Below are 14,074 nucleotides of genomic sequence, written 5' to 3'. Positions count from 1 at the left end.
TGTCCCCAAGTCCCTGTGAACCCTCCCCATTCTCCCCTCAGACTGTCTCCAACACTCGGTCACCAGAGACCTTCCCCCGGTCTATATTTGTCAAGCTTTCCTCACTCCTCCCTCACCTTCAGCCTCCTGCCCACCACCCTTTGTTGGCTCCCCAGACCATCTCCTGCTAGATGGAGCAGTTGCCACTTCCTCCACTCCCACCTCCTCTCTCCCTTTTTTCCCAGCTGGCCATAAGAGCAAATGGACACTTTGCCCAGCTTTTCCCCAACCCCTTGGGTGTTTCTCTCCATTTCTAAATTGGCTCAAGAAGCTATCATTTCTGAGAGGGACCTCCCATGCTCATCCTTTTTTAAAAAACAAACAAACTATAAAACGGATCATTTTGTGTTGGTGAAAGGGTCTTTTTTACTCACGGGTTTCATGCAATGCTGGGGTTGCTTGGACAGCCTATACTTCTTCCTGGCCTGGCATGTCTACTGGAGAGTGTTGGACCTTGACCTTAGCCTATCAGGAGACTGGGGCTCTTGCCTTCCAAGTTCTAAATTATATAGCTTCATTATCTGGGAAACAGATGACTAGAGAGAAAGCCTTTGACCTCATTCCCTTTCATAGGGAAAATAATTGAGATTTTTGTTAGTGGTGTTCAGCCTAGTCAACACTGCCCAGAATTCTCATTATTGGTCTGAGGGTGTGTGATTAAGAAATCTGTGGCTAAATGGGTCATTTAGCTTTTCAAGAGGGGCAGCGGTGGGATGCTCATCTACCTTTGGTGCCTGCCTTCGCCCAACTCTCACCTGTGAGATACTCATGGATTTGTACATATAATATGGATGAAGAGGCAAAGAAGGGAGAGATATCTCAAAGACCTAGAGCAAAGTGAATCTGGAGAAGATGAGGGGGATCAATAGTGTTAGAGGATGTTAAGAAAGAATGAGAAGGGGGCCACTAGGTGGCTCAGTAGATGGAGCACAGGCCCTCAGGAGGACCTGAGTTCAAATCCATATTCAACACTTAATAATTGCCTAGCTGTGTGACCTTGGGCAAGTCATTTAACTTTATTGCCTTGCAAAAGAAACTAAACAAATAAACAAACAAAAAAAAAAGGATGAGGAGGAGAAAAGGCCATGGGATCTGACAGAGATTACCCTTTCAACTACCCCATGCAGGAACAGAGTGTAAGCTCCATGATGACAGGAGCAGACTGCCCAACACTGAGCCAACAGCATTTAATGATGTTTATTGAAAGACAAAAATGAAAGTCTAGCTCATTTCTTCATCTTGGCTTTGCTCCCCACCCAGCCATCTGCCTGCCCAACCAGTTCCGTTGCGCCAGTGGCCAATGCATCCTCATCAAGCAACAGTGTGACTCCTTCCCAGACTGCATGGATGGCTCCGACGAGCTCCTGTGTGGTGAGTGGGCCTCAGGGGGAGGTCAGTCATCATGAGTGGGTGGTGGAGATATTGGGTATCAGTTCTATTAAAATAGGGATTCCCTTTCGGTGTAGTTTGAACTGAGGGTTCCTTTGGTCTCTCAGTTTCTGTGATTGATTGATTAGATTGGAGCTGGACCTGCCCAGGGGGAGCCACCATCACATATCAGAGGAGAAGATTTGATTGTAGGTCTTCCTAGGCTCCAAAGGCCTCTCTCAGCCTACCCCACCATAGGCCTCTCTAATGATTGATTCACTAAACTAAATAAAATGTGGAGGGACAAGGGCCTAAGGTGATCTCCTTTCATGGCCCAAATTCCCTGGATTCCAGACTTTTCATAGAGCTAGACCAAGTGTATTACATCTTTCTATACCCAGGATAATTCCATTGCTTTTGAAGTCCCAATGACTGTTTTGTTGTGTTTTTTTTTTTTTTGGCAGAAATAACAAAGCCCCCTTCTGACGACCCACCCCCTCACAGTAATGCCATCGGCCCTGTCATCGGGATCATCCTTTCCCTCTTTGTGATGGGAGGGATGTATTTTGTTTGCCAGAGAGTGGTCTGCCAACGATACGCAGGGGCCAGTGGGCCATTTCCCCATGAATACGTCAGTGGCACTCCTCATGTTCCCCTCAATTTCATAGCCCCTGGGAGTTCTCAGCATGGAACCTTTACAGGTAGGGATGAGAAGATCATATGAAAGAATGAACATCCGATGATCTTTATGCTTGAAATCAGTGATTTCAAATCAGTGATCCATTCAGATCAGTGATCAAATCATTCAAATCAATGATCAAATGTCAGTTGGCAATACTATTTGTGCTATTATTTAGACCAACCCAACTTTCCATGGTCTTTGGATGGTGGTGGGAGGAATAGTAACACTACTTTGTTGAATGTTGTGGAATAGAGGATGCATTCCCTAGAGAACATTCCTATAGTTGTGGTAGGGGGTGGTGACCAAGCTTCGAGCATTGTATTCTGTTCTGGATCATGGAATGAGGATAGGGTGGTGTGTATCCCACATGCGAATCAGCTGAGGAATCTGAGAATGATTAGACTGGAGAAGAGAAGGCATCAACTAACTTCCAATTACCAAAGGGCTGTCATGTGGAAGAGGGATTGTTTGGCTTCCACAGTAAGAATTAGGAGTAATGGATGGAAATTGCAGAAAAAATGTAGACTCTGTCTCAGGAAGAGAGTTGAAGCAAAGGAAGGCTGTCCAATGGGGGAGAGGGAGATGTCTTGGGGGTTCCACAGTACCCCTTGCCCCCCACCCAAGTCATCATGCCAAGGCTGGATGACCTGGCTGTCAAGACTGTTGTTGGTCAGGATGGGCTGGTCTTGATGACCTTTGACATCTGATCCAATTCAGAGATTCTGGGTTTGGCAAGGTCTCCCCATCCCCTCTCTAGCAGCCAGGAAGCACAGGTCACACCAAGGGTGTGTATGTCCCAGGATTTGGGAGCTCCCTAGCTCACCTTCTTTCCCTTGGCCCTCTCCAGGCATCTCCTGTGGCAAATCCATGATCAGCTCTATGAGCCTCATGGGGGGCAGCAGCGGCCTGCCCCTCTACGATCGGAACCATGTCACCGGGGCCTCCTCTAGCAGCTCATCTAGCACTAAAGCCACTTTATATCCACAGGTGAGTGGAAGATATGCTGGGGGGGGGGCAGAGAAGGAGTAGCAGCAGAGCTGGGCTGGTGGCCTCTTCTCATAGCTTCCCCACCTCCCCTTCCCAGAAGGGAAGACAAGACCGAGTCAAAAACCCAAGGCAGAGTTGCCGTATTAGGGCAGAGCTCTTCTTGAACTCCTTTTTCTTTTCTTCTCTCTGCCCCCTCTTTATATTCGTCTATAGTTTTCATTTGTCCCTTTCTTCCTGCCTCTTTTCTTCCAAAGCCCGGTCTTCTGACTTTCCATCAATCCTCTCTCTCACTACTCAGCACAACTTCCAATGTTCCATTCAGTTCACAAGCATTCACTAAATCTTCACGTGCAGAGAATGGTTCTTGGCCTTGAGAATGTAATGACAAAGAAATGACCTAATTCATGCTTTCCAGAAGCTTCTCTGTGCTGGAGGTGGAGAGAGAGTAGGGGCAGAGTGGAAAGCTACCTGCACTCTCTAAATGGATCACTTGAAGCCAGAGATGACACTGGCAATTATGGTGCCCAGGGAAGAAGCCTGGCTTTGCCAAGGTCACACAGCCACTATTGGCAGGTCTGCCAAGCCCAGGGTCTTATGTGACAAAGAATGAAGATAAGTGCTAACAAGCAGGATCAGAAGGAATGACCCTCCACATTGGGGAGATCCAAAATGTTAGTATGTTGGATTCCTGGTTCCCAGTGCTGCCCCTGGCCCCTGACTTGCTGTAGTCTTGAACCAGGCCCTTTCCTTCCCTTCCATCAAACATGATGTTCTCAAGGGTCTGGCGCCTCTCAGCTAGGATATTCAATAATCAGGAAGTGGACACGACCTAGAAAGTGGGCTCAGATATTTGAGCTCCCAAAGGCAGAGAAGGCTTGGTCCCCAAACTGCCACCGCTCTCCAAAGGAAGTGACCAATATGGACACAATGGTTGGGAGTTTGACAAGATCTAAAGAACCCCTGTTGATGTTGGCTAGGAGGCTGATTCGAAGGAAGTAGACGTTGACAGAGATCTTGAATATGCCTGCCAATCCCAGGCCATGGCTAGAGAGCAATGCCAGGATGGACTGGGGACAGTCCCTCTTGTTCTCTCTTGGACTTTCTTCCATTCTCTCTAGTTCTGGCATGTTTATCTCAGATCACATATAAAATACCATCTCTCATCATATGCTCTAGCCTAGGCTGCCCCCATGCCTGCAATGTATTTCTACTTCATCTTTGCCTTTTGGAATCCCTGGTTCTTCTCTCTCTCTCTCTCTCTCTCTCTCTCTCTCTCTCTCTCTCTCTCTCTCTGAAAGGCAATAGGATTAAGTGACTTACCCAAGGTCACACAGCTAGGCAATTATTAAGTGTCTGGGGTCAAATTTGAACTCAGGTCCTCCTGACTCCAAGGTCCGTGCTCTGTCCACTGCACCACCTAGCTGCCCCTTCCTGGTTCTTTTCAAAACCCAGTTCAAGTGCTCCATTCTGTCCAAAGCCATGGACCACCCCTGCCCACCTCCCCATCCCCTAATTCCTTGAGCACTTTCTCCCTTCCTAAACCAACTTAAGCATTTTTTTAGTCATTTTTCAGTCATGTATGACTCTTTATGACCCCAGTTGGGGTTTTCTTGGCAGAGATAACAGAGTAGTTGGCCATTTCCTTCTCCAGATTATTTGACAGCTGAGGAAACTGAGGCAGACAGGGTGAAGTGACTTGCCCAAGGTCACCCAGCTAGGAGGTGTCAGAGGCTGGATATTAACTCAGGATCATGAGTCTTTCTCAGTCCAGGTAGGGGCTCGGTGCACTCTGGTGCCCCTGAAAGTATCTACTTTGTGTCTTTTCAGAACTATTGATGTAAATTTGTGTTGTTTTTTCAAAAGAGCGGAAGCTTCTTGAGGGCAGTGATATTTTGTTTTGTCTTTGTTCCTCTAATGTCTAGTTCATACTGTGCTCAACCTAGTTAAGTATCCTCTTCATAAATGCATAGTGATTGACTGAATGATTGATTAGACTGGTCTCGGAGTCAGGACAGGAGCTTGAATGCAGCCTCAGTCACTTACTAGCTGGCTGACCTTGGGAAAGTCTCTTAACCCTGATAGCCTCCTACTCAGGGCCATCTCCTGATTCCTTTCTGGTCATTGGACTTAGATAATTGTGGAGGAGAAAGTGAGGCTGGTGACTTAGCACCACCCCCCCTCACTCAAATCTAATTCCCATGCTTATCATACATCACCTACCTAATGCCATGGTCTTCTTCGACAATGAAGGACAAATAATTTCAATTTATTTTTTTTTTTTGGATTTTTGCAAGGCAATGGGGTTAAGTAATTTGTCCAATATCATCCTCTTAATTAAAATTCAGAATAAATGCATAGTAATTGATTGATTGATTTAGCTTAATTAAAACTCAATAAATGCATAATGATAGATTGATAGCTTAATGAAAACTCAGATTAGAAAAGCTCAAGAGATCTTTGAAGTCATCTATTACAGATACAGAAACTGAGGCCCATGGATGTCTTCTTTAACTGCACCATGGATGTCTTCTTTAAGTGAAGTTCTGGATCTTTTACAAAAATTCATAGTTGGGGGCAGCTAGGTGGTGCAGTGGATAGAGCACCGGCCCTGGAGTCAGGAGGACCTGAGTTCAATCCGGCCTCAGACACTTCATAATGACCTAGCTGTGTGGCCTTGGGCAAGCCACTTAACCCCATTGCCTTGCAAAAACTAAAAAAAAAAAAAATTCATAATTGGAGGTAGCTAGTGGCTTGGTAGATAGAGCACCAACCCTGGAGTCAGGAGTTCCTGAGTTTTAATCTGGCCTCTGACATTTAATACTTATTAGCTGTCTGACTTTGGGCAAGTCAATTAACCCTATTGCCCCACAAACACAAGACAAAAAAAAATTATAATTAAAAGAAATGCCAAATTTTAGAAGAGATCAATGAAAATAGACACATAATTCTTTCTGCATCCAAGTTCATGGCTTCTCTGGCATCTCTCCATAATTTCCTCTGCTAGGTATTAGGAACCCCTCGACTAGATGTCCTCTAAATCTATAATGCTAATTTATGGCTGTTGGTTTTGATCACTTCTGGGGAGGGTTTTTCCTATTGATGATTTTTTTTTTATTTAAGGCAATGGGGTTAAGTGGCTTGCCCAAGGCCACACAGCTAGGCAATTATTAAATGTCTGAGGCCAGATTTGAACTCAGATATTCCTGACTCCAGGGCCGATGCTCTATCCACTGCACTACCTAGCTGCCTCCCCCCCCCCCCCAATGATTCTTAATGATGAAGACTTGGAGAGTTCAGCCTTCCATCTTTAGGAATGGCACATGGTGTGGAAGTCCATGTGTGACTTCTGGGTTAGAACCTTCTCTTCAGTCCTCTTGGGATTTGGGTGAACTAAAGCAAAACGTCATGGTGGCCAACTCATGGGGCATGGAGGGAAGCTATGTAATGAGGGAGATGTTGAGCTTCTGGTTCTTTCTCTCCCCAGATCCTGAACCCTCCTCCTTCTCCCGCCACTGACCGCTCTTTGTACAACACGGAGATGTTCTACTCTTCAAACATTCCTTCGACCACGAGATCATACAGGTGTGTGGTTATCCTCCCAATTCTATTGGTGGAACTGTGGCAACACACACCTGACAGATGACAGAGTAGGGGGTCTTGCGGCCAGAGGAGGAAAGGGAGACCATTGAGATGCTCAAGGTCACCCGCAAGGTCATGGTGGCCGTGGGCCTGAAATACAGGCTCCTGGTTCTCAGTTCATGGATGAATCCTCAAGTCAGATTGATGGTCTAATAGGATCATAGATGTGGAACTGGACAGAAACTCGGAGGACTTCTAGTACAACCTCCCCCTTTTACAGGAGAGGAAACTGAGGCCCGGGGAGTCTTCAGTGGCTCCATACAAATAATGAACAAGCTCATGGGGGGGTGTCCTCTGCCATCTATCACTGCCTGAGTAGTGGCCAGGGAACTCTCCCTTACTACTGCCACGGTCCCCATCGACTGACCTGGGTGCTTCGCCCAAGCCGGCCCAAAGGACTTGTTGTCCTGGCTGTTCCCAGGACTGTTCCCAGGACCCACCACAAGGGGGCAGGGCTGCCGGCCCGGAATCCCCAGCGCTTCCCAAGCAGGGAGCTGTCCAGGGCAGTGGTCTTGTGCCCCCTTGTGGTAGATCCTGAGAACAGCCTCGGCAGAGGGCAGCCACCACCTCGGGAAGCCAGCAGGAGACTGGAGCTCCTGGGCCCAGAGCCGGACCAGACCCCTCCTCTGAGGCTCTGGGTGCAGAGAGGGCCTGGCCCTGTAAACAGCACATACTTGGCTACTACCTCATCATGGGGATGGGGGTCTGGACCTGGGGTCATCTTGTCCCGTGCCTCAGTGTAGTGGGGAGGTGAAATGAGATGCCCGCTCGTGTGGATCATAGGGTCAAGGGCAGGATTTGATCCCAGGTCACTCACAAACTCTGTGAGCTAAGTGGCCTCTAGGACCATCCCCATTTTACAGGCAAGGAAACTGAGACTCATCCAGATATAGAGCCATAAGCAATTGCTGTTGGGTCTATGGACATCCTTCTATCTTCCAGAGTCCAGAACCAGCCCAGGCATTCCTACTGCCCGAGGTCAAGGTTCTTGGGCTTGCCTTATCTCCTGGACAATTGGACATTGGTCTCTTGGCACTAACGTCTTTGTTTTCCCTCTTCCCCTTCCAGGCCATACATCATCAGAGGGATTGCACCCCCCACGACCCCGTGCAGCACCGACGTCTGTGACAGCGACTGTACGACTGGCCGATGGAAGGCCAGCAAATACTACATGGATCTGAACTCAGATTCAGACCCCTACCCACCCCCTCCCACACCCCACAGCCAGTACCTATCAGCTGAAGAGAGCTGCCCACCATCACCAGCCACTGAGCGGAGTTACTTCCATCTCTTCCCACCCCCACCCTCACCCTGCACGGACTCCTCCTGACCTTGGCCCCCCACCTGGGCTCGCTTCTTCCCCTTCCCCTTGTAAATATTTTTAAATATGAACAAAGAAAAATATATTTTATGATTTTAAAAAATAAATAAATATGGTTGGGATTTTAAAACACAAAAAATGTGAATAATACCAGGGTGGGCAGGGCTGTGAAAACTTTGTACAGTGGAAAAATATTTATAAATTTAATTTTTTAACTTAATTCCCTTTCTTTCTGTGCTACTTGACTTGGGTTCAGAGCCTTGAGTCGGCGTACCTGTGGCGTGTATGTATCCTGGAACGATGGGTTTCAAGTCATCTGCTTGTTCGGGTCCATCTTTGTTGGCCAAACTAAAGAATCCCACTGGATTATGGGATATAGGTTACTTAGAGTCATACATCTCAGAGCACGAAGGACCGAGTATTCCCTGTAGACCAGCCTCAGCTGGAAGGGGAAGGTTCTGGCAAGGGTAGCTCTCTGCCCCCCAGGAACCCAGTAATTTTCTGAGGGTCAGAAAATTGTTTTCTTCAGTATTCCAATGTTTCTTTAATTGAGGTCCTTTAGCATTAATCACTGACCTTGTAGTGTATGTTTCATTTCTGAAAAATCGACAGTTGAACGTTTCTGAGAAAAGAACACTGAGAAACAGTGACCTGCCACAATTAAAGACAAGGGAGAAGATGACCATGGACTCTTTTCCATAGAGAAGGTGTGCCAAGATGTGATGTCAGAGTATTTGAGTTGTTTTATTTTATTGTTATAATCATGTGGAAATCTCTATTTCCCATAACTTCCAGGCTTAGACTTGGTGAAGTCCAAGGTGAAATCCTTCTCATTGTTTTGTTCATTTGTTTTTCAGTTGTGTTCATCTCTTCGTGACCCCAAAAGGACTTTTTTGGGGGAGGTTGCAAAGCAGTGGGGTTAAGTGACTTGCCCCAGGTTCACACAGTTAAATAATTATTAAGGCCGGATTTGGACTCCAGTACTCTATCCACTGCATCATCTAGCTACCCCCCAATGGGGTTTTCTTGGCATAGATACTGGAATGGTTCACCATTTCCTTCTCTAACTCATTTAACAGATGAGGAAACTGAGGCAAACAGGGTAAAGTGACTTGTCCAGAATTGCATAGCTTGTCAATGAGGCTAGATCTGAACTCAGAAAGATGAGTCTTCTTGACTTCAGGCCAGGAGCTCTAACTACAGCATCACCTAGCTGGAAGTAACAAAGCAGCAGAATCACGGAAGAGGGTGGCATAGGCCATAAGACTTAAGAATCACAAGCAATGTCAGAGTTGGCCCAGTCCAACCCAGACTTGAATTGGAACCTTGGGCACATCATGCTTTGGGACACCACTATTGGCTTGAGAAATTTCCCTTACATCAAATGTAATTTATTCTTTGCCATTATCACTCTTAGAGATTATATAGTCCAAGCCCATTGTGCTGCAGAGAAGGAAACCAGCATCAGGAAGTGATGGGATGTGCCCAAGGTCATACAGGTAGTAAACAGACCTGGATTCTATCTACAATTTAATTCAACAAATATTTGTTGAATCAGAAATCATATCCAACAGGTTGATCACATTTTGTTGGAAGTTCATTGGGGGCGGCTAGATGGCATAGTGGATAAAGCACCAGCCCTGGGATCAGGAGTACCTGGGTTCAAATCCAGTCTCAGACACTTAATGACCTAGCTGTGTGGCCTTGGGCAAGCCACTTAACCCCATTGCCTTGCAAAAACCTAAAATAAAAAAAAATTGGCCCAACTACTTGAAAAACAAATCTATAAAATGGCACCAGGCTTGAGCAACTGCCCCTGATGCCTCACTAGACATAGAAATAGGTTCAGTGAATCCCACAGTTCTCAATCCATTCACAAGCCTCACTTGATGGTTGGTCCTTGTAAGAGTGAGACCCTTGGATGTCCAGGTAGGAGCCACATCATAGCATTCTAATGATTTCTTTTTTTTAGGTTTTTGCAAGGCAATGGGGTTAAGTGACTTGCCCAAGGCCACACAGCTAGGTAATTATTAAGTGTCTGAGGCTGGATTTGAACTCAGGTCCTGCTGACTCCAGGGCAGGTGCGCTATCCACTGCACCACCTAGCCACCCCTTAACAATTGTTATAAATGAAAGCAGATGAAAGAAGGGAATGACAGTTCATGAAAGGATGCTGCTTTGTTGGCCAAGACAGGAGTTGGGGGAGTGGGTTTCACACATGCCCCAAAGCTGTAGGGAATCTTATTTCATGGGACATTGGTTCCACACTAGCTGCAGTGCTAATGACAAACATTTGCAAAAATGCCATCATGGAAATAATTACATCTCTTGTACCAACATCAGCTGCTAAGGTCAAGGTTACAGAGAAATTCTGTGAAGCACTTGAGAAGACCCTCTCTAAGCTTGGGGTTTTATCTTTTTTAAATAGTATTTTACTTTCCCCTAACCACATGTTAAAGATAATTCTTAACATTTACTTTTTTTTAAAGCTTTGTTTTCCAGATTCTATCCCTTCATCATTCTCTTCCCTCTCCCTCCCTGATAGGGCAAGTAATCTGATATAAATTGTACATTTTTAAGCTAGGAGTTCTGGCTTTGTGAACCAGCTCCATGGGCAGAGCACCAGAGTCAAGACATTTAGAAGTTGTGTGACCCTGGGCAAGTCACTTCATCCCAATTACCTCTAAAAAACACCCCCAACAAAAACAAAACCAAAAAAAAAAGGTGACAAACAAAGCAAAAATAGCCACCATCCTATAGTCCCACTTACCCAGCTTTGCACAGTTTTTTTAGAGATTATCTATTTACAAATCAAGATCATCCTCAATGAAGATAGGTATTAATTATTAGTGGACAACAAGCAGAATTTTATAACACTGGACGCCCGCTTGACCGTTGCATATTTGACTGAAAGATGACGATTATAAAGTTCCATTGTGGTTGGCACTTATGGAGTATGGAATCGGGATGGGGCGAACAACCCAGGCTCTTTCACAGCATTCCTACATCAGGATCTGAATTCAAGGTTCCTCAATAGATGTAGCTACTGAAATATCTCTTACTTGATGATCTAATCATAATCATCGTCTATGGCATGAAACCAGGAGATGTGTGGGAACCTGCACAGTTATGGAAGAGCTCAGAGTCCATCCAGCTCCAGAAGGAATTATCCTGGAGAGGTTGAGATCTTTTTGTTGGTGAATTAAATTGTTTTGTTTTCATCAGACTCTGAAGTATTATAGAGACTCTGAGACTAATCGCTAATCCCTCAGAGAAGGTTGGTGCCATCTGTCCAGGAAAGACCAAGTGGATGAAGGATGGCTATTGCCAGGATTTCAACATGTATCTAAATGGATGTTTGTCCTACAGGGCGTGTTATCTGAAACAGATTTCTCATATAGATAATGCAGGTAGATACTGAGCTGTGTCTAGAATTAGAAAGGAGGAAGAGGATGGGGTGGACTGCCATTGGAAAACTGCAAAACTCTTTTACTGACTCCAAGCTTCCCATAAGAGCAAAAGTTCATTTTCAAAATACAACCATTTTGCCCATGTTGCTACATAGCAATCAAACCTGCCCCTGAAGAATTAGAGATGTGAGGATTAGGCATTGGAGACATTCGCAGTGAATAGGAGCAGGTGCAACATAGAACCTATGAGAAGATGAATAGGAGAAAGGGCTGTTATCCAGGAATGATGTGAAGAGAAGATGGGCTGGTGATGGGACAAAGGTGAATAAAGACAGATGCCCAGTCAGAGGGCTCCACTAGTACTCTCATGGGGTCTGAGAAAACCAAGGAAGAATTTCACCAATACTGCATGAGCCGCCTGTGATGAACACTTGGGAAGACATAAATCAGAGTTACAGTGGATGGGCAGGTGTGGTTGGGTTGGAAGTTGACCTATTTGACTGGAGAATAGTATATGAATGAGCAATGAGACCACTTCCTTGATAGATAAGTTGAGGTCAGATGATGGAGTGGTGAATGCCAAACAGAAGTTTCTATGTTATTCTAAAAACAATAGAACTATAGTATTTGGGTTTGACAAACCCAAAGATTCAAGATTTTGGGACAAGAAATCACTATTTGATGAAAATTTTTAGGAAAACTAAAAAGCAGTTTAGCAGAAACTAGGTGTCAACCAAGATCTCACGTTGTATGATTTAAACATAAAGAGCAATATCATAAGCAAACTAGGGGAGCATAAAATGAATATTTTACCTGTCAGCCCTATGGATAATGGAAGAATTTGTGAAAGAGATAGAGAACATTACAGAATACAAAATAATTTTGATTACATAAAATTAAAAAGATTTTTTACAAAGTAATGTAACCAGGATTACAACGAAAGCAAAATACTGTCAAAAGATGCCTATTTTAAATATAGAGAAAATTGAGTTAAATTTATAAGAATACAAATCATTCCCCAGTTGATAAATGGTCAAAGGATGGGCACAGGCAGTTTTCAGAAGAAACCTAAGCTATCTGTAGACATAAAAATTTCTTTAGTCTATTGATAAGAGAAATGCAAATTAAAAGAATTCTGTGATAGTACCTCACACCTATTAGATTGACTAATATGACAGAAAAGGAAAATGACAAATGTTGGAGGGGATGTGGGAAAATAGAGACAATAATGCAACATTGGTGGAATTGTAAACCAGTCCAACCATTCTGGAAATGATTTGGAATTATACCCAAAGAGCTATAAAACTGTGCATACCCTTTGACCCAGTAAGACCACTTCTAGGTCTGTATCCCAAAGAAATCAAAGAAAAAGGTAAAGGACACACACAGATATACACATCTGTCTGTCTCTCACTATCTATCTATCTATCTATCTATCTATCTATCTATCTATCTATCTATCTATCTATCTATCTACCTATCGTATCCATCCATCCACCCATCCATCCATTTAGCTACAATATTTATAGAAGCTCTGTTTGTGGTGGCAAAGAATTGAAAATTAATGAATAACCATCAATTGTGGAATGGCTGAACAAAATGTGGTATATGATTGTGAAGGAATAATACTGTCCTATAATAAATAATGTGCAGGACGCTTTCAGAAAAACCTGGGTAGATTTACATGAATTGATGCAAAATGAAAAGAACAAATCAAGGAGAACATTCTACAAGGTAATAGCAATATTGTACAATGATCAGCTTGAATGACAGCTATTCTCAGGAATACAATGACCTAAAAAGTTTCCAAAAGACTTAAAATGAAAAAACTGTTATTCACATCCAGAGAAAGAACTGATGGAGTCTGAATTCTTTTTTTTTACAACTTTATTTTTGTTTTTTGATCTGTTTTTTTCTTCTGAAACATGGCTAATATGGAAATGTTTTTGTAAGACTGCAAACGTTTAATCTATGTTGAATTTCTTGCTATCTCAAGAAGAGGGGAGAGGAGGGAGAGAAGAAGAGAATGTGTAATTCAAATTTAAAAATAACTCAAATGTTGAACATTTTGGCATTCATGTAATTGAAGAAAAAATCAAATTTTAATTAAATTTTTATAATAGGTGAATAATTCTCTAATAGGGAGAATTAAGTGGGATGGAGGAGAGTCAAGATGGCAGATTAAAGCCAACAACCCAGCTGAATGCTCCCACTATTTCCCTCCAAACAACTTTAAAATAATTCCCCAAATCAATCGAGACAGCAAAGCCAATCGAAAATCAGAGGGGGGCCATTTTTCAGCCTAGGACAACTTAGGAGGATAACAAGAGAGGTTTATAACCCTCGGATAGGGGAAAGCTTTGGGAGCTCTCAACCAGAGAAGGTGGGGGCTTTGACAGCTGGTCAGAGGGGACCCTCCACTGGCAGTGGATACAGCTGATTAGCGAGTCCACTGCCCATACACCTTTCTGCAGGTGCAGTTCCAGGGTGGACAAGAGCAGTTGTGATGGGTCAGTCCCAGGGAAGAGAGGTCTTGGTTGCAGGTCTAAGGCAGAGAGGAGTTCCAGAACTTGTACCTACAGGAGAGCAGGGGACCTGGCTACTGTTCCATAGGCCAAGAGAAGCCTT

The 14,074-nt window shown here is 44.3% G+C and overlaps 1 protein-coding gene across 1 annotated transcript in view; it reads left to right on the top strand.

Moving 5' to 3' along the window:
• LRP5 (LDL receptor related protein 5) overlaps nucleotides 1–8,238 on the top strand; it is a 150,760-nt gene extending 142,522 nt beyond the window's left edge. The window contains exons 19-23 of the mRNA XM_074230900.1: nucleotides 1,300–1,410; nucleotides 1,872–2,108; nucleotides 2,937–3,076; nucleotides 6,561–6,658; nucleotides 7,784–8,238. Coding sequence (XP_074087001.1) covers nucleotides 1,300–1,410; nucleotides 1,872–2,108; nucleotides 2,937–3,076; nucleotides 6,561–6,658; nucleotides 7,784–8,045 — 848 coding nt within the window. The 3' untranslated portion in view covers nucleotides 8,046–8,238. The remainder of the gene's footprint in view (nucleotides 1–1,299; nucleotides 1,411–1,871; nucleotides 2,109–2,936; nucleotides 3,077–6,560; nucleotides 6,659–7,783) is intronic.
• The last annotated feature ends 5,836 nt before the right edge of the window (nucleotides 8,239–14,074 follow it).

This window comes from Macrotis lagotis, chromosome 3 (assembly GCF_037893015.1).
Source record: "Macrotis lagotis isolate mMagLag1 chromosome 3, bilby.v1.9.chrom.fasta, whole genome shotgun sequence".
Taxonomy (NCBI): domain Eukaryota; kingdom Metazoa; phylum Chordata; class Mammalia; order Peramelemorphia; family Peramelidae; genus Macrotis; species Macrotis lagotis.
This window is presented reverse-complemented; position numbering and strand designations above follow the sequence as displayed.